The sequence below is a fragment of the Trachurus trachurus genome, assembly GCF_905171665.1.
Source record: "Trachurus trachurus genome assembly, chromosome: 3".
Lineage (NCBI taxonomy): Eukaryota > Metazoa > Chordata > Actinopteri > Carangiformes > Carangidae > Trachurus > Trachurus trachurus.
Genome location: NC_139893.1, coordinates 19,111,883 through 19,129,927, shown reverse-complemented (window position 1 = coordinate 19,129,927; position 18,045 = coordinate 19,111,883). Strand labels below are relative to the sequence as shown.

General features: G+C 43.3%; 1 protein-coding gene across 11 annotated transcripts in view; it reads right to left on the bottom strand.

Moving 5' to 3' along the window:
* Window positions 1–18,045, bottom strand: part of celf6 (CUGBP Elav-like family member 6) — a gene marked incomplete at both ends in the record, with an annotated part of 127,746 nt that overhangs the window by 25,385 nt on the left and 84,316 nt on the right. For 6 of the 11 annotated variants that reach the window (XM_083969322.1, XM_083969324.1, XM_083969326.1 and 3 more), the window contains 2 exons: window positions 1,120–1,245; window positions 11,908–11,956. In XM_083969322.1, the coding sequence (XP_083825448.1) occupies window positions 1,120–1,245; window positions 11,908–11,956 (175 nt within the window). Of the gene's footprint in view, window positions 1–1,119; window positions 1,249–11,907; window positions 11,957–18,045 lie in introns of all 11 variants that reach the window. The other 5 variants (XM_083969329.1, XM_083969321.1, XM_083969328.1 and 2 more) reach the window with 1 other exon arrangement.

Below are 18,045 nucleotides of genomic sequence, written 5' to 3'. Positions count from 1 at the left end.
ACAGGTAGTGGACCAGTGGGGTGACGCAGAGCAATAGACCCAGGATTAACAGTGAGAGGAACAGATGCAGACACAGATAGGCGCGTGGCTCAGTATAACTCCCCCTTTCTCTTCGATATACACAGAAGGCTTGCACATGACCAACCTTCCAACCATCCCTTGCCTTCCCACACATTGTTTTCACACATTCACATGCTTCATATAGGTGAATAAATCATAGTCAACAGAGGGAAAGAAAGATAGAGGTTCCAAGCAATGTCAGTGGTGTTATCACTCCGAATATGGCTGCGAGACAGAGACCCATCAAAGGGTGATTGGGGAGGCTCTCGCACTCTCAGAACAATCCCACCTGCATCGCGCATTTCACAGCCATCTTTAATCTGACCACGCTCTACTAACTAAATAGCACATGAGCCAGAGACATGAATGCATAAGCTATTCCTGAATGCATGCAAATCTACCACCCAGTGAGTGACAGCAGCAAAACCCAGAGCTTGGCTGCTTTATTTACAGTAGGACATTATCGTCCAATAGTGTCTCGGGGGAGGGATGACGAGAATGTGGGAAACAAACATGATTACACCCTTCCGCTTTTCAGATAACAGGAAGAGGAGGAGGAGGAGGAGGAGGAGGAGGAGGAGGAAAGGGGTAAGCGGAGAGACAAGGTGTTGTTTGATGTATTTGTTGAGTACAAGCCCAGGGTGAGAGGAGCTGCTGTGATGAAGAGACAACAGAAAAAGAAGTTGGGGAGGGAAAGGAAAAAAAGAAGTGAGAGGTAGAGCGCGAACAAAAAAAGGGAAGGGAAATACAGAAAGTAGTGAGAAAAAGAAAGCGGGAGGAAAGAGGTGTCAGAGCACAGTGACAATGAGGTATGAAAGAAATGCGAGCGAGACACATAAGAGCTGGTGAAAAAAACAGAATGGCTGAAGGGGAGGGTGAGTTATTCAGAGGAGCAGAGTGGATCGCAGACGATGTCAATGAGTGCACAGCGGGTGAAGCATGGCTCTAGAAACATAAAGAGCAGAGAAAGAGATGGCACAAGTACAGACAGACGGGAATTAAGAGGGACAGACAGGGCAGAAGAAAAAAAAAAAGAGTGGGAGGTGTGTGGGCTCTGACCCTTACTGGCCCCATCAGGCCCTCGCAGGACGGTGCACTCCTCGATCTGGCCGAAGGTCTCAAACAGCCGCCGGACGTCATCCTCGCTCTGCTGCTTGCCGAGCATTCCCACAAACAGCTTCCTGTCTTCTGGATAGGAAGAGGGGGAGGTGGGGGAGGGAGGGAGGGAGGGAGGGAGGGAGGGAGGGAGGGTTGGGAGAGAGGAAAGAACAGACAAATGCTACAGCTGATGGCACCGTTCTGCTGAGCTGAGAGGAACTTGTGCAACTCACGCACCCCCCAGCCCCCAGCCCCTCTACCTCCCCCCTCTTTATCAGCAGTCTGCTGTGAGCCTACGCTGCTGCTGCCGCTGCTGCTGCTGCTGCTGTTGTTGTTGTTGATCTTGCTGTTGTGTAGTGTGCCACCCCACCCTGGTACTGAGATATATTCCCGTTTCGAGAGAGCTATTCAAGTCTGCCACAGTGATGTTTGATAGAGATGATGTTCTGAGCATAGTGGGTTTCAGGTAAAGGCAGAAAGAGAGTGGGAATATTTTGCTCATGTAGACAAACTGTTAGATTGTCTCGATGCTTAACTCGCTAAGTTGAAAGAGAACATGGAACCAGAACGTGGTATTACATATTCTCATCACCAAGGCGATAGGAAATGTAATAAGCAGGAGTAAACTCTGTGTCAGGGGTGTTTCTCACTGGGCTATGAATAATACCCAAACAAGATTTATTGGCCGCCCCTTATTTGCAGCACATTCCACCCAATGATAAACTTACTGTTATACTGGTTTCTGATTCTCTGAGTCTTTTCTCATCTTCTCTGCTTTCTCTTTATGACTATTATACATGTTAAACATGTATGGCGACAAAGTCTGTGGGCATCTTTAAGCCATGGAATAAATACTTTGATTTTACATTTTACTTGACTAAATTTCCCAAACAGGATTCAGTGCATTGGCTCGAACTTGTTGACGAGAAGTTGTTTGTTGGTAATTATCAGCCAAAGGATTGCACATTTCTCATTTCAAATCTAATTGCAAACAAATACCAAGGTAAATGCAATTCAGAGAAAGAGCTTGTTTTACTACACATGCTCTCTAAATCTGTATTCTGTTTTCAAACACAATATAGTAACCATGACCAAGAGCCTTCACTTCCTCCTCAGCCTGGTGATGGAGAATGGTGGTGCACAGCAAAATATTATAGCTATGAAAGCTACAAAGTTTAGTTCTCATACTTTCTTATACTAACCTTAACGTAAGACTAACAAGCTATCATATTATACAGTTTATATTTGGTTATATAAACATGATACGAAAAAGTATTTTGTATTTTAGTGTTTCGGTAAACTTTCTTACTTTACGCAATTATAATAATATATATAATTCTATATATTAGATAGCAGAATGACTGTATTTCCACCTAAATCGAATAATAACAGTGGAATAAGATCATTCAAAATGAATGCTAGGTATGAATCATGAGAATTATGAAAATATCAGGGTATGACTATGACTATGAAACTGGTCCTGGGTGAGTAGTGAAGGAAAAGTATAAAAATGAGAAATAAATCCCCACTGTAGATTCTAAATGTTGGGCTGGTACTGAGCACTGACTTTTCCCAATTCCCAGACCAATTCTTAACTCCAGTGAATTTTGCAGAGTTGCTCCAAATTAACTTTTGGTTGCTTCCTGAGCTCCAAAGGGGGACACACTGGCTCAGATGTATGGGCTCTATACCACAAGATTTTGGCAAGTCAGAACGCAGGATTTTTCTAATTAATCTTCCTGGTGCTCTGGTATTAGACAGAGAATTCATCTTCCTTACATCTTTTACATTATGCATCCCCTATTCTGCTGTGTTGTGGAATGAAATAGCTACTAGCAAGAATCCATCGCCAGAACTGATGGAAAGTGGCAGGAAGAGGAAGAGGAGTTTATTGGAAATGACACTGTTGATCTTCAGTGTGAGTCATTTGACTGGTAGGGAGCGGGTGAGGAGCAGGGAGGAGAGGAGGGCGAGAGCATCACCTGGGCCTCGACAGATGTGACGCCTCCTGTACCTGCCAGGCCCCATTAGACGCAGCTGTTCTAAAAATAAAGCACCAGGGCTTCCTTTTTTTTTTGCAGCGGGGAAATCGGATCCTGTTCCATTCCTGTAAAGTTCAAATGAGACACGTGCCTGCTACCCGCTTGGCCACACAAATGAGCACCTGCATAATCAATAAGGCCACGCTGCCTGGTCTCTACTGCTGTAGTGTCAGTCCATGTTCCTGTAGTCACACCTCACACAGCAGGATTTCTCAAACCCACCAGCTGAGGCTGCTCATTACTGGTCCTCATCCCTTGGAGCTTCAGGGTTGGAAGTGAGTGAGAACCCTGAGGAGATAACCACAGAGACAGCCACTTATACTGTCGACTTGGATTTAGCAAAGGCCGACAAGAGGACACACATCTAGCTGGATATTGGCCACCAGTAGAGGGGTTGCGTAGCTGTAAAGTCAGCCCGGAACAGGTGTTAAAGAGAAATAAGCCTGACCCCTGTCAATGGCAGCAGAGGTGAAACAAGCAACAGCTCATCTAGAGCACATGCGACTTTGTCATGATCGCCCCCTCCATCTTTCAGATTTTCACGGAGGTGTCAGTGTTACAACTTAAACGGGCAGAGTGCGGTTTTACAGGCCTCCTGCAGTGTGTTAATGTTTTGGGACAAAAGTCTCATCTCGGTCCTGGCCCGAGGAGATCTAATGGCGGCTTTACAAGGCTAATTAACAAGCCATGAGAGAGGTAATGAACTTTCCAAATGTGCTGGCAAACGCAAAAATAAATTACACCCCAGTGAAGGCATTAAAGGAAGTGTGAGTGTACTTCGGAGCCTTCCTTTGGGAGAGCCACAGTGAGAAAATGAATTTGGAGCTGCTATCTTTTCATTGCCTGACCTAAGAGTGTCTCAGTCGGCCCACTGCATGCCCTGGCCAGAGTATAGATTGCTATTAATTAGTCCACTTTGCACCTGTCTCCAAAGCAGCTCTTATTGGATTTTGCAAGTTCCCGCTCATCTCCTATGGCCACTTGCAAGCGTAAAATTGGCATTTTATGAATATGAATACATATCTTGTAATGCACCCTCTGCACAAGGAGATGACTCTGTGACTCCAAGAGTTATCCATTAAAAGTGGGGTGTGGAGGCTGGGAAAAAAAGGAGACTACTCTTGTCTAGTAGTCATGTATTTGCATTAAGAGGGGTGAAGGCCTTCCTATGGAACTGGCTTAGGATAAAGAAGTATGACAAAACTCATTGAGCTGACTGTTTGACCTCTTTGTGCTTATCTCTCATTGAGAGAGGCTCATCTTATCCCTCTACCAGAGCTGAGCCACACAGCTGGAGAACATTTGAGCTCTACAGCACTTCTCTGCTCTACTCTGAAGGGACCTTTGTAATCTGCACTTTCAAACCTTGCCACTGCTTTAAAATAATAGTGTGTGTGTGTGTGTGTGTGTGTGTGTGTGTGTGTGTGTGTGTGTGTGTGTGTGTGTGTGTGTGTGTGTGTGTGTGTGTGTGTGTGTGTGTGTGTGTGTGTGTGTGTGTGTGTGTGTGTGTGTGTGTGTGTGTGTGGAAAGCCTGGCTACATAATTTACATTTCCTTGTTGCATACTCAAACACCATTAATTAATCTGTGTACTTAGGCAACATTTCTGCTATATATACCACAGATTCAAGGATATCTATACTATAAAAAATAGTTTTTTGTGTAATGCCCTGTGTGTGAACACTTTGATTTTGCTTGTCATTGCATTCTGTAACATACATACGCACAAGTGGAAGTGGGTGAGGAAATTGCTTTAGCCGGTACACACTTACGTCCCCTCACACACACAGCCATACGCATCTTTTATTTATTTATTTATTTTTGTTCTCCCAATGTCTCATCTCCTGACTGAAGGTGGGAGCAGCTGAGTGGAAAATGGTTCCATGTCAGTCTCCAGCCATGTCCAAACTGAGGTGGCATGTGGACAGCCCCATTTTATGAATGCAAATAAAAAAGGAGATCAAAAAAGTTATCAAAACACTACTGACATCTGACAATTGCTTGTCTCAGGAAGCCTTTTCATTTCAGCGCCTGGTATATTAAAAATTAATGGATTTTGCACAGACGCCATATGCTGTCAAGATTGATGCTTCTCTCCCTGGAATAAAGTGCTACTTGTGTTGTAGGCTGCAGTATATGCATATAGATTGTGCTTTTCCTTCCCTCTCTTCTCCTGTTGTCTATCTATTGCTCTCTTTGTATCTTTCTCTTAATCCTTTATTGTCATCCCTCACACTACTTTTTCCTCTCCAGGCATAGAATGCGTTGCTGTGAAGTCTACTTTTCAAAATTTTCTGCTTTTGTTTGCCAATAATGGGAATATTCTCTTTAAAGAATGACTCTCCTGCTCCTGTGTCGTGGTAAATATTTCTTTTTTTTCTTTTCTTTTTTTTTTACTTGTTTCTTTTTTTATGATTCTATCACTTATTGCCCGCTGGCAGTAGTCAGGGAAGCTCGGTAGTAGTAAGTGTTCAGAAAGCATGGACAGCTGCATCCAACGATAAAAGATGCCTGCTAGGCCGCTGGGTGCATTTCAAATGCAGAGTAATGTTCCAGGCAGCACAACAGTGAAGTTGTGCTTCATATGGACTCATTAGAAAAGCCTGACGCTGGTGTGCTGCTGCCTGGGAGGCCCGCCACCAGACACGCTCACACATGTAGGCGTATAGACCGAGTGTACAAAATGTTAGGAATGGCTTGTTAATATTGAGTTAGACTTTTGTTTTTCACCATCTATTATATTTTCACATTTTGTTGAGGGTGGGTGTCTGTTTGGAATCAAAAGGTGCCATTTGCTTGCAGAATAAGTTTTTTAGATAATGAGCATTAAACATTTACATCATGGAGGGAAGAAAAATCCCAGACAAAAAACAAAACACTGTCTGGATATGTTAGCTGAAAAAACAGTCTTTTGTTATCTAGTATTATGTTAGCTTTTTAAATCTGGAATTATTAGTTCTGTAGCACTAGCATTCTTAAGAGAACACACTTTAATTTCCATTCCCCAAATAATGTTGAAGAATAATTCACCTTCTACAGGCCTCATCATTTAGTCACACAAACCTTCTTTTAAAGAAATAGTGCTGAAAACAAATATTTACAGTTGTATTAATTACTAGATTAATCAACTTGGATGAGCAGTCACTAATAAAAGTAAATAATAGGATAGTTCTTACTTAAATATTTCATTTTTAGACTTAACATGGCAACATAGCATAAAAGTGTTATCAGAGCTTTTGGGAAATTTGACTTGCTGCATAGCGAGTGAGGGACAATTACTGTACTTGCTATCATGGCAATACATGATAAAGACGACTTAGAGGTATCCATGACAAATTCATTGGCAATAAAATGGCTTTTACAACAGAAAAACTGAAGCACGTTGACTCAAAAGAAAAAAAAAGTTTCTGATGCAGCATGGACATACTGCACATCTCACATTGCGCAACCATTGGTCAATGTTAAAAATATGCCTATCAACCTTTCCTTAGCATGGGAATTGGCCCATAGAGAGAATACCCAGATGGTCGATGATTTCAGCCAGTACCGTATTTCAAAGTAATGTTGAAGTTTTACGGGTATTTCTTTCATAAACTGAGCATCGTTTGTGCTGATAATAACACCGTTAGTTGAAAGTGGGATGAATGCTGTACACAGCAGCTTGATATTTGGTAGTGGATTAAGGCAAGTAACTCAGGAACTCTGCTCCTCCAATTGTACTTGGTTCTGTTGGCAGATGCTGCAACATTAAGTTAACATCTTTAGAGCACATGCAAAAAACAAAATGGATGAGTGTCATTTGATTTAATACTATACAATTATGAAGATGTATAAAGATGTGCTCAAACTTGATGATTAATTCGGTGTTAATCACAGCTGAAATGCAGTGTTGAAATTATTGTATAAAATGTAATGTAGTGAGGTAACTGTGAAACCACATGCACAAAGTAGGTATATGTTTAGTTGTATTTCTCAACCCCAACAAGCGTTTCCCATCACCTGTAATCTTAAGTCTTAAAGTGCTTAATAAGCCCCGTTCTACTTCTAGCTCATGTTTAGTTCCTACCCAGCTAACAGATGTAATTAGACTCCATCTTAGTGAAAATGATGTGCAACCACACACTAAACCTTTCTGCTGCTGGTCCCAATCTGATGTATGCAAGTGGATTATCCAGTATAGTGAGGTGGTAAATGGAATAATCAGAGGAGAACAAACATTCAGATTGTCAGTGTATCAGGAACGATGAGGGGATACAGGCTTCGTGTTTGTAAATGCATTACTCATACCTCTAGAGCTGTCACATCCATTTACCCAAGGGAGTGGGAGGGGAGCTTTAAACCTTCTGGTATGCATGATCAAAAACCAACACAGAACAACTGAGTAATTGCCTGTTGCGGCTTCTGTCCAAATATTTTAACTCTGGCTTTTTTTTCGACATTAGTAACATGTTCTGTAATGGCTACAACCAATCACGTATAGCACAGCAAAAAACACAAATTAACCCCTAAACATCCTTGACTAACACTACTGCAGTGGTCAGTGTTGGAAATCTGCGCCTTCTTTTGTCTGTCCATGTGTCTCCGAGCCTCACTGTATTTCTCAGTTCACACATATCAACCGCTGCCACAGTTCTTCTTGACTTTTCAGAGTTTTGCACGATTGTGTCCAGAGGCACAGAGGGATCTTTTGGCTTCATTTGCATGTAAAGTGGAGCGCGCTCCTCTGTGGGCGTGAGGTGCCTCCAGACAGCCCCTCTCCTGTGGCCTGCCAGACTGAGGCAGCCAGCAGCCCTCACTCTTCCCTACCTGCTGGGGTGGGGCATGATAGCACAGCGCGTAACATCTTAAGGTCCTGTCAATCTCTCCACTGCCCGACTGGGGTCAACCTTTTGAAGAGCAGCAGGTTGGCAAGGACAAACCCGACCCATTCACAAAGACTCCCCACAGCCAGACAGACAAATGGACAAGATATTAAAAAGGCTCACACAGGGCGACTGACTTTCAAATACGGGGGGATTGCAATGCTGCTGGCACTGTATAAATATCAAATAAAACAAAAGTAGAAGGAGCTAATAAACAAGAGGCATAAGAAGACTGTGTGGACAAATGCACTGTGAGTGGCACATTGTGAAAAAGTCTATGTTGATGGAGGTTGCTGGGCATTTCAGCGGAGTGTTGAAACTATCTTATCAGAGTTAATAAAAGGAGAGGGTGTTGCTGGCTGACCCACCATCTCTCTTCTCATCAGTGTGGTCTCCAGTCTCACAGCAGTGGCTAGAGGAGTGGGACCTGAGTCCAAGATTGTGTTTAGATAATGGCCATCTCCAATCATAGATAATCTGGCCCCATCTTTTCTTCACAGACATAGCGGCAGACAAGGTCAGGGGGAAAAAGATTCCTGGCGAGGCAAGGAGGAGATAGGGATGGGGCGGCTCTGAGATGATTTACTGCTGAGATTCACTCAGCTGCCTCCATCACCCTCCGTTAACTTTCTCATCCTGTCGTCTCTTCCCCTCTCGCTCTTTTTGTCTTCCATCCCTCACTCTCTTGCATTCCTCCATGGGCCTTGTACTGAATCCCCACCTCTCTCTCTATCACTCGCTTCATCTCTTCCCTTTGCACTGCAGTACCAATGAGACAAAGAGAGAGAAGAGTAAAGAAGGAAAGAACGACAGAAAGCAATGGAGGGAGAAAGAGAAGGAGTGGAAGAGGGCTACTTTTCCTCATTTCTGCCCCTTCAGGATTGGAGCAAATTGCTCGGGTTTCAAGAATAGATATAGTAGTGTGTCTGTTCCTGCACTGACCACAGAGCGAGTGAGTGAAGGACCCATGCCTCAATTGTGCCTCAATATCTCTGAGTTGAAATCATGGTTTGATAGAAATGGGCAGGAAAAAGTGGTGTTAAGCACATCAGATAAATGCGGACTTTGCGGGGAAGAGGTCATCTGACTCAAGGAACAGAAATAGATTTAAAGGCTGTGAAGCTCCCCTCCCATGCTCCATTTTCTCTTGATAATCCAAGGGAAAAAAATAAAATAAGACATGAGTCATTGTAATAGACAGCCAGAGAATCAGCTCTGTGATCCACAATGGCAGCCAAGCAGCAGGATTGTGCGGCGCCGGGCCCCCCTCGTCATTTTCTGAGCTCTGGTTTTACTTCTCCTCCTGACACTCCCGCATCCCCAGAGAGAAGATTTCTCTCAGGGACACTGCGAAGAAAAGAAAGGCTACTGGAGTCTCCAAATGGAGTAATGGGCCCTAATGCCTTCATAGGCACGTAATTGAGACCCCTGCACAAGTTCCCATGACAGATAATTGCTGATGTCTCGGTAGTGATAAATGTGGCTCCGTTCTATAGGTGCAAATGTCTCAGTTCAACCCTGGGTTTGACAATTCACAGGCTCCTCTGGGATGGTGTACCTGCCTGGTCCTCAGCCCTCTACAGATGAATCCCCTGCAACTTTCTCTCCTTTAGTCGGCCCTAGCTGGGCTGTCTATTTTCCTTTAACCACAGGCCTTCATAGTAAATCTCATTTCATTGTCAGCCGCGACTGTGGTTTACTTCCCTGGCCTGTCTACTGACTTCCTGTTGCCATTAACGCTCAATATCTCTGTTGGGGCCTGTCTGCTTGGTCTTATTTCATTCTGTGCTGTGTCCTATCCTGTCCTCCCATATAGAAAGTTCATCTGACAGACTAGCAGGGCCTGTGCCAGCCTAAGAGCCCTCTGTATTTCATTCACACTGCCTGTTCATCTCCCTTCTCTTTCTGCTGAAAAAAGGGTAGTAATTGATATTGGGACCCATCCATCCTCCCCTCTTAAGCCCAGCGATCCAATTTATCTTGGTGAGAATGCCGATTGGCTCTCGCCCAGGCCTTGTCGGTCAGACTTTGCCTGTTTTTAGATGGCCGTTAATTAAAGTGCCGCCATGACAAAAATAAGATCTACATCGGGGTGTGTGTGGCAATAGAAATGGGCCATCTGATTCACACTTGACCACATAAATCAGCAAAGTGGCTCAGTCTAATCTGACCTAGGCAGTCTAAATCACCACTCTGCAATGCAAGCACAGGGCAGACACAGGCCGGTCCAATTAGATCCAATTCCACCCATGTAAATCTTTAACTGGCTTAATCTGCATTAACCTCAGTGATGTTAGTCACAAATGGCTTCAGAATGATCTAGTCAATCACCATGCCAGTCAGACTAAAGATGGAGGGCGGAGGCTTCAGCACAGACTCAAAGCAGAATTGCTTGTTTTAATGTTGTGATTCATGCCCCAAATGCACAGGTTTATAGGCTAGAAATCTAGACGCACCCTAGCAGCAGCAAATATATTTGCTCCGTAGATCCGTCTAGAAACGAGCCATAGGAACTTTTTGAGTCTCGAACACCGTTTGTGTTCACCAATCACAGCGCTCTATCTGTTTGGAGAGTCGTTGGGCGGGCTTAACACGATGACGACATACTTGCGACGGTGAAAAACATGACAAGATGGCTTTGGCAAAGGAATCATTTGAGTCGGCGTTGGCATCAACTTTGAAATAATTAAACTTGTCATTTTCTTTAAAAGTTGAGCAAGAAACTGCACTGAAGTCATTCATTTCGAAGAAGGATGTATTTGGTGTTTTGCCGAGGGGATATGGGAAAAGTTTAATCTACCAGCTTTCTCCGTCATCCTGCTCTTTGCTCTGATTAGTCGTAGCGCTACCCTATTGCGTGCAGAGGCAGTTTGAAAGACAGCCTTCATCCCGCCCCCTGGATTGAGCCGAGGTCTATCGGTCGTTGCCAGACTATACATTTTAGTGATATAGTCTGGCTTGTCAGGCTAACAGGTTTACTTTTTAAAGATGAGATTTCTTTTTAATACAAATGACGTCATTGAATTTATGGGACGCTTATGACACACATACACTATATGTATGGAAGTCTGTTACCACACACTGAATCAGACTATACTGTATGTAACCTTCAGTTGGTTCAACAATGTTTACTATACAATATAATCCCAGTGTAATCTGTAGCATTGGTAATAATGAAGAAGAGCGATAAATAGGTACAGTAGCTATAGGAGATTAGCAGATAGCTCGGTAGGGCGGAGGTATGTTGTGCATATATGTGTGTTGATTTCAGAGAACTGAAGGAACTGTTACCATTGAATCAGAATTTGATACTTTGCAAAGCGCAAAGCATTTACAAACTTCATACTGTAAGTCATGACATGTTAACACTTTCATGAGACTTGTACCGTCTCTTCTGTTCATTCAGCAACATTTAGTCAAAGTGATTGTGCCTCTCTAATGTCTGAGCTGTTTCTATAAGTTTGTGTGTAAGGGCTACCCTGCCTCTAAACTGTAAGCAGACTTCACTATCACTCTGCGGAGCATGACATCCTCCTCTCCACATGCTTTCCCACCCCCCCTTTCTCTCATTTCTTTTTTTCCTGTTTCTCGCCATGTCTCTGTCTTGTCTTTGAACCGCTCCCAGTGACTGTGAACCTGAGACAGCCCCTCTGCTGGCACAGATGGGAAGTCAATAGAAGCAAGTGACCTATATTACGGGCTACTCTACTAACTCCCAGTGTGTCTCAAGTGAGAGCAGAATATTAAGGATTGCATGTGTGCTGTTCCGATGTATTTGTGTGTTTGTGTGTGTGTGCACGTTTTTAAGGGGGAGTGTGCAACAGAGACCAGGAGAAGGTTAATTACCTCCTCGTCCTTCGCTGTCGGCTGGCTTCACCTGGATGGGCCGGTTCATCTGGAGAGAGAGAGAAAGAAGTAGAAGAGAGAAAAAGAAAGGGAGAGAAGGAAGAGAAGGGAAATCCCTGGTTAGCGCACAATGATAGGAGTAACCGCTGCAATATGTGAAGTGGTAAAAGAACAAGTGAATTGTAGCAGTGCTGCTGGTGTTAATGTCCTGAGTTTGTCCTGCTCTGTGGGCTAAACACAAAAATCAAACAGTGACGATGCTGTAAAAGAGATAAATCTGTGCAGTGCTCCATGCCAGCGTGTTTAATTAATCCAGGGCACTGCCTCTAGAGATGCCTGAATTCCCCTCACAGTTCAGCAGAATTAGCACTTTTCAATGACGGAGCCACACTGGGTGTCAGATGGCACTTGGAGATTAATGCCATTACATCAGCCACTCCCAGCCCCACAGGGAAAGGTCCTCTCTTGCTGGCCCTTGCTCTTCCTGTCCCCTCCTGGCTCCAGACTCCCAGTCACCAGCTATATCCTGCTCATCCCTGACCCTTACCAATCTCTCTTTCTCTGGCTCCATCCTTTCCTCATCTCCTGCCTCTATACCCAGAAGCGCTTTAGAAACTCACGACCAATATCCCACTGGCTGGTCAGCCAACCCCACTCTTCCCCATCCTCCTCCTCCCCCTCCTGGAAACTATTGAGAGCCACCGAACAGCATAGCTGTGAAACAGCTTGTGAAAGGTTAACAGTGGCGAATCGATAAACAACCTTTGAAGATCCATTTCATAGTGAGGTGAAAGTAAAAGGACGCCAAGCTAACATAAAAAACCCCTTTTAAAAACTGCCTGCCGTGAATAAAAACTCCCCTGGTTCTTTCTGCTCCCCTGACTATGGTTTCATTTTTTCCCACTCCCTGGAGTTTGAATATGAAAACAGAAAAACACTCGATCTTGTGCTGTCTCTAAAGCAGGAATAATATACCCACTTTCCTCTGTGAAAACGGTGGGTGTTAAGAGCCACCCTTGAAGACCCTTGCTTATTGAGGCTACCCACGCATGTCATATTTGGCATTGTGTTTTATATTTGGCATTGTGTTTTTCTGGCTTCAGTTGGCAGTGGGCCTATCTTTCTAACTAGGCCATGCAGACAGGTCCATCATGTGAGTGCCAGTGAATGGCACACGGTACTGCCCACTCAGATCAGTCAGCTAGGGCAGCACAGTGGGTGTTGGGCCCTCAGGCAACGCAGCACTTGACAGCAGTTGACATGAGCCCGGACCACAGCCAAATATAGACCTAAGACTGGTGGACATGTATAGACAAGCGTATACATGGTGACACCCTGGGGACGTAATGTACTCGCCCAGCAATATGCTGTGACACTGGAACAAAGCTTTGAGAGATGACGGACGCATCACAAAGACAAGCGCATGAAGCCACACACAGACTAAGGGGCAATAGCACCCATACAAATGAACCCAGCTGACTTGTATTCACACAGATCGCCTATGGATGACGCTGTATTTTCTAAACTAATAATATGTTAATATAGCATCATCATCGAGGCGGATGACACTGATGCTAAAAAGAATAACAAATTGTAAAATGTCACTCACAAATATCTCATTTTATAATGTGTCAGGGTTTCACTTGCCTCCTCACAATGACCATCCTGCATATGAGCAGGAACACAAAGGTCATATACTCAGTTTCTGCAGCTGTCAGTGTCTGATGAGTTGAGGCATCACTGAGAAAGACACTGACCTGCTGATCCACTGCCAGTCACTCTGAATAAACATCATCCATCAATAGTAGCAGCGCTACTGTACCATATTTCATATCATTTAACAGTTATTATTTGTAATTACAAGAGAAGTAGCAGTAACTTATTTCTTTTAAAGCCTAACAAAAAAAAGAGAAAGTTTCTTTATGTTCTCAAGGGGAACTATGAGTCCAGATTTTTCAGTTACAATCATCGTGACAATGACAACATGGTCCTGCTGGATTTTGTTTAGTGTGGATCATGGACAAAAGCCTTAAGACAGCCAGACTAGAACTCTTCCTATTGTTTTTTCTCTGGATGGATAACAGCCATCAGTTTTGCATTGAATATGTTTACATGTGAGTCGTATACTGTAGGTAAGGTTCAGGTAGCCTGAAGCATTGATGTATGTGAGTGTTGGACAGAATTAAGGTCAGTTGGAGCATGTAAGCAGTAAGTTAAAGTGTGCTGTGTGCACATACTGTACTGTAAGTGTGTGTGTGTTTGTCTTGACTGCAGTTCGGGTTGGGGGCAGAATTTGTCTCACATAAGAGGTTTAGGGGAGTCCCAAGATCCCTGTCCAGTGATCAGTCAGCTTCCAGCTCTTAAATGACAGCGATTGGTCAGGAGGCTTCATTAGTAGCCCCTGAGCCACTGCAGCAACAAGAGTCATTAGACAACCCAAAAGTACACTTGGGGTTGCTAGGCAACCGAGCGGAGGTGGCCGGCAGGCAGGCAAGGCAAGCTGGCCGTTGGTCTGCGGGCTGTTAGCCAACCAATTGGCACTCCTTTCTTTCTTCTTTTTTTCTTTACTTGGTCCAAGGAGGTCATAGTGAGAGGGGAGGGGAAAAAAGATTTCTCGACTCCCACCTTCCAGCATGTCCCACTTTCATGTCCCTTTTTAGTGAGGGTGACAATAATGAGTTTTCATTGTCTTCTGCAACTTTTGCTCCAGCTTCCTGCCAAGTTATGGAGTTCATCTAGACGCCGGCCAGACTATGGAGTCATGAGTGATGCTCACATGCATATGTAGCATTTGTAGCAGTAGTTAAGATGTCTCCTCCTCTGAGCTGTTTTTAAGTGTCGTCTACATATTTTCTTTTGAATAAAGAGGAAATGTTTTATGCTTTTAGCACACAAGCCCACGGAAATCTTTAAGTTTACTTTACTTTTATGCTCTCTCTCTCTCTCTCTCTCTCTCTCTCTCTCTCTCTCTCTCTCTCTCTCTCTCTCTCTCTCTCTTTCTCACTCTTACTCTCTCTCTGTCTCTCTCTCTCTCTCTCTCACACACACACACACACACACTCACTGTCTCTCTCACGCACACACAGAGGCACAAAAAGTCTTGGGGCTCAATAACAGCAGGTGGCTTAGGTGACATTTTAATCCCTTATTACTGAGTGCAGGATTAGCCAACAGATCAAGGCAGAGTTAATTATATGAATTCATCAGAGGCTGGGCGAAGAGGCAGCCTGCTTTCCCCTTGGGCCAGGACCCACCCCCACCCCACCACCCATCCTTTGCACGCGCACACACACACACACACACACACTCACTGAGGAAGAGGACAAGTGACATTCTGTCTGTCTGAGAAGCTAGCTACTTCCTTATTAGCATTGCAGCAGCAGAAAGCTAAGATAACACATAAAGTGGAGCCTCCAGAGATGCTGTAAGACAAATGACATATACTACCTTCCCGTTGGGCCCCACGAAATGAACTGCATAGACATTGGAGAGGAAGACTACAGGCTTTTTCATCCTGCAGACGTGTGGCTGCCGAGGCTGAAAGGAGTTCAACACCGCCTCGTCTTGCTTTATCTTTGTCTCTCTCTGCCCCTTTGGCCTCCAAAACCAATATGCTTCCCACCACAGCCCCTTAATGGGTTGATCAATGCTGACAAATAGGCAGCTCATGCTGTCTTGCCTGGGAACTCACAGCTCTGTGCCTGTGTGCTGCTGCACTTAGAGAGGCCATCTCTCTTTCTCCTCATCTCTCCCCTTTTCTGTCTTTCTCCTTCTTTCATTCACTTTTTTTCCTCTCCATATTTCCCCCCTCCTTCATGCTCTACTTCCTTTATGTCTATACATTCATTTTTTTCCTTTGTTCTAATCTCCAGGGGCAAATCTATATTTTTCATTCTGTTATGATGAATAAAAGTCAGCTGAAGTCACAGAGGGGTGGAGAGCCAACAGTGTGGAAGAGAGAAACTTGCTTACATTTTCCAGTGAAGGAGTGTGTGTGTGTGTGTGTGTGTATGTTTCAGGGTGTGTGTTTGTGTGCACATGTATTCAACTCCATCTGTCTTTGGCTGGTGTGTCTGATTGATAATCGTGCAGTGGAAAGGAAGACAGACAAGGACACCGCTGGCCTTTGACCACGTTTGACCATGCTTTGTGAATACCACTGCTCACAGAGCAAGCAAGGAAAAGAAATGCTATCTAGACACTCCTAAATACAGAAAAATGTTCCCTCAGAAGCATGACAAAAGTGAGAGCCTTTATACTCTTCCTGTACTTTTGAGTCACAGTCACATTTCTAGCATTATGCAGTGTGAAGATGGACATTTAAGTGGTCCAAAGTTGAATCAGATGGAGAAAAAAACCCCACAAAAATACACTTGCGACCCTGTCTGAAAAAGTATGCATATGATTAACCATCCAACCTGAGGATTATTATTTTTCTTTTCTCATTTTTTAAGGACATGCTAATCAGCTAGGAGAACTTAACATAAAGTGTATGCTGTAATAATTTGTGCAGCAGACAGAACTGACACCAGGGACACACAGATAATTCTCCTGAGCAGATATTTGTTAACGTGAACATGGGGGCTAAAACCACAAAAAGGCCTTTAAGTGCTGCTAGTAAATGCAAAGTCATTCAAAAAAAGAAAAAGAAAAAAAAAAGACGGTGAGCTAAGGGAATAAAATATCAAATGAAAGATGTTTCCAAACAATGGTTTCACAAGGTGGTAATAAAAATTTAAAAAAATAATTTAAACACACATTTATAACAATCAACCGAAGCGTTGTAACGTGAGCATATGATGAACAATGAGGGCATATCCGGCTGCACCTGCTATTTTTGATGTTCAGTGAGCATCCACGCTCGATAGTCGTGCTGGGTGAAGTGAGATATTAATAGGAGGGTGTGGTGATGAATCATTACCTTCTCAGCCAGTCACATTACTCATCTCGTAACTTTTAAACAGTTATGCCAATCACAGCGGTACATGAGGAATATGTTTCACCAAATGAAGGGGAGAGTCTAGACAAGTTTTCTTGAATAGAAAAACATATGCCTGTCCAATAGGTGCACATGAACTTCTCATATTCTTACAGATATGATTCCTTGCCAAATTTCAATAATAACAACAATAAAATTATAATCTTTTATTGTGAAAGAGACAGATTTGTGTAAATCAGCAGAACAGTTAAATGACTATATGGTAAAAGTAGAGGGTAAAGAGAGTGGGCATTGTTTTTGAGTTTGTTCTATTTAGGAAATTAATAAAGTTTGACTCATTTAGTTTTGGCTGCAGTGAAACACAACAACAGAGCCGCCACTGCCAAAACTGTGATTGAACATTACTCTGTTTGAGCCCTGTATAAACTGACAATTCTCCCACGTAATCCTGTTTACATGTCTTCCCCCTGGAGAATTGTGGGAGTGTTTTTCTTTTTCTTTTTTTTTCCCTAAAACAAATCACTTGTTCCCTCAATCACCACTATCAAATTAAAACGAAACAATTACACCCATGTTTCTGCTTTACCACATCAGGTTGTTCATCACAGCTACAGAATCATGCTCTATTTCAAATTGAGAGTTGTTGTTTTTTTTTGTTTTTTGTTTTTTAATTCGTTGCTGCCTTCAGAGGACCTGTTGAAATGAATATAATCCAGCCATTTTAGATAAAGATGTGAAGGAAAGATTCATGTGGTCATGGGGGATTTCTGTGTAAATAGTGAATTGTCATATTTACAATGCAATGTTCTAAAAAAATATAACTAAATGGGGAAAAAAAGAAAAACTAATACTTATTAATTATTTTCTCTTTACTGCCATTTCATCTCAATTCCTTTAATTTCATCCTGCACATCAGATACCGTTTAGTTTTCAAGTCATCAGGTACCATTCTCTTGATAAGCCATCCATTGTTTGATGCCTCTCATTATCATTCTGCCGTTTCGCCGTCAGTGAATTCACTGGAGCTGTTGATGCCATTTACAGCCTTTTAAGCACAATTAAAGATGTTTAATGCCGACTGACTTTTCTTAAAGAGCCAACAAAGAGCCAGTGGCACTAACAGAGACGGGGGGACCTCATTTCAAAAGGAGATAAAAGGAAACTAAGACCCAGACCTTTGACCAGTGCAAAACCACAGT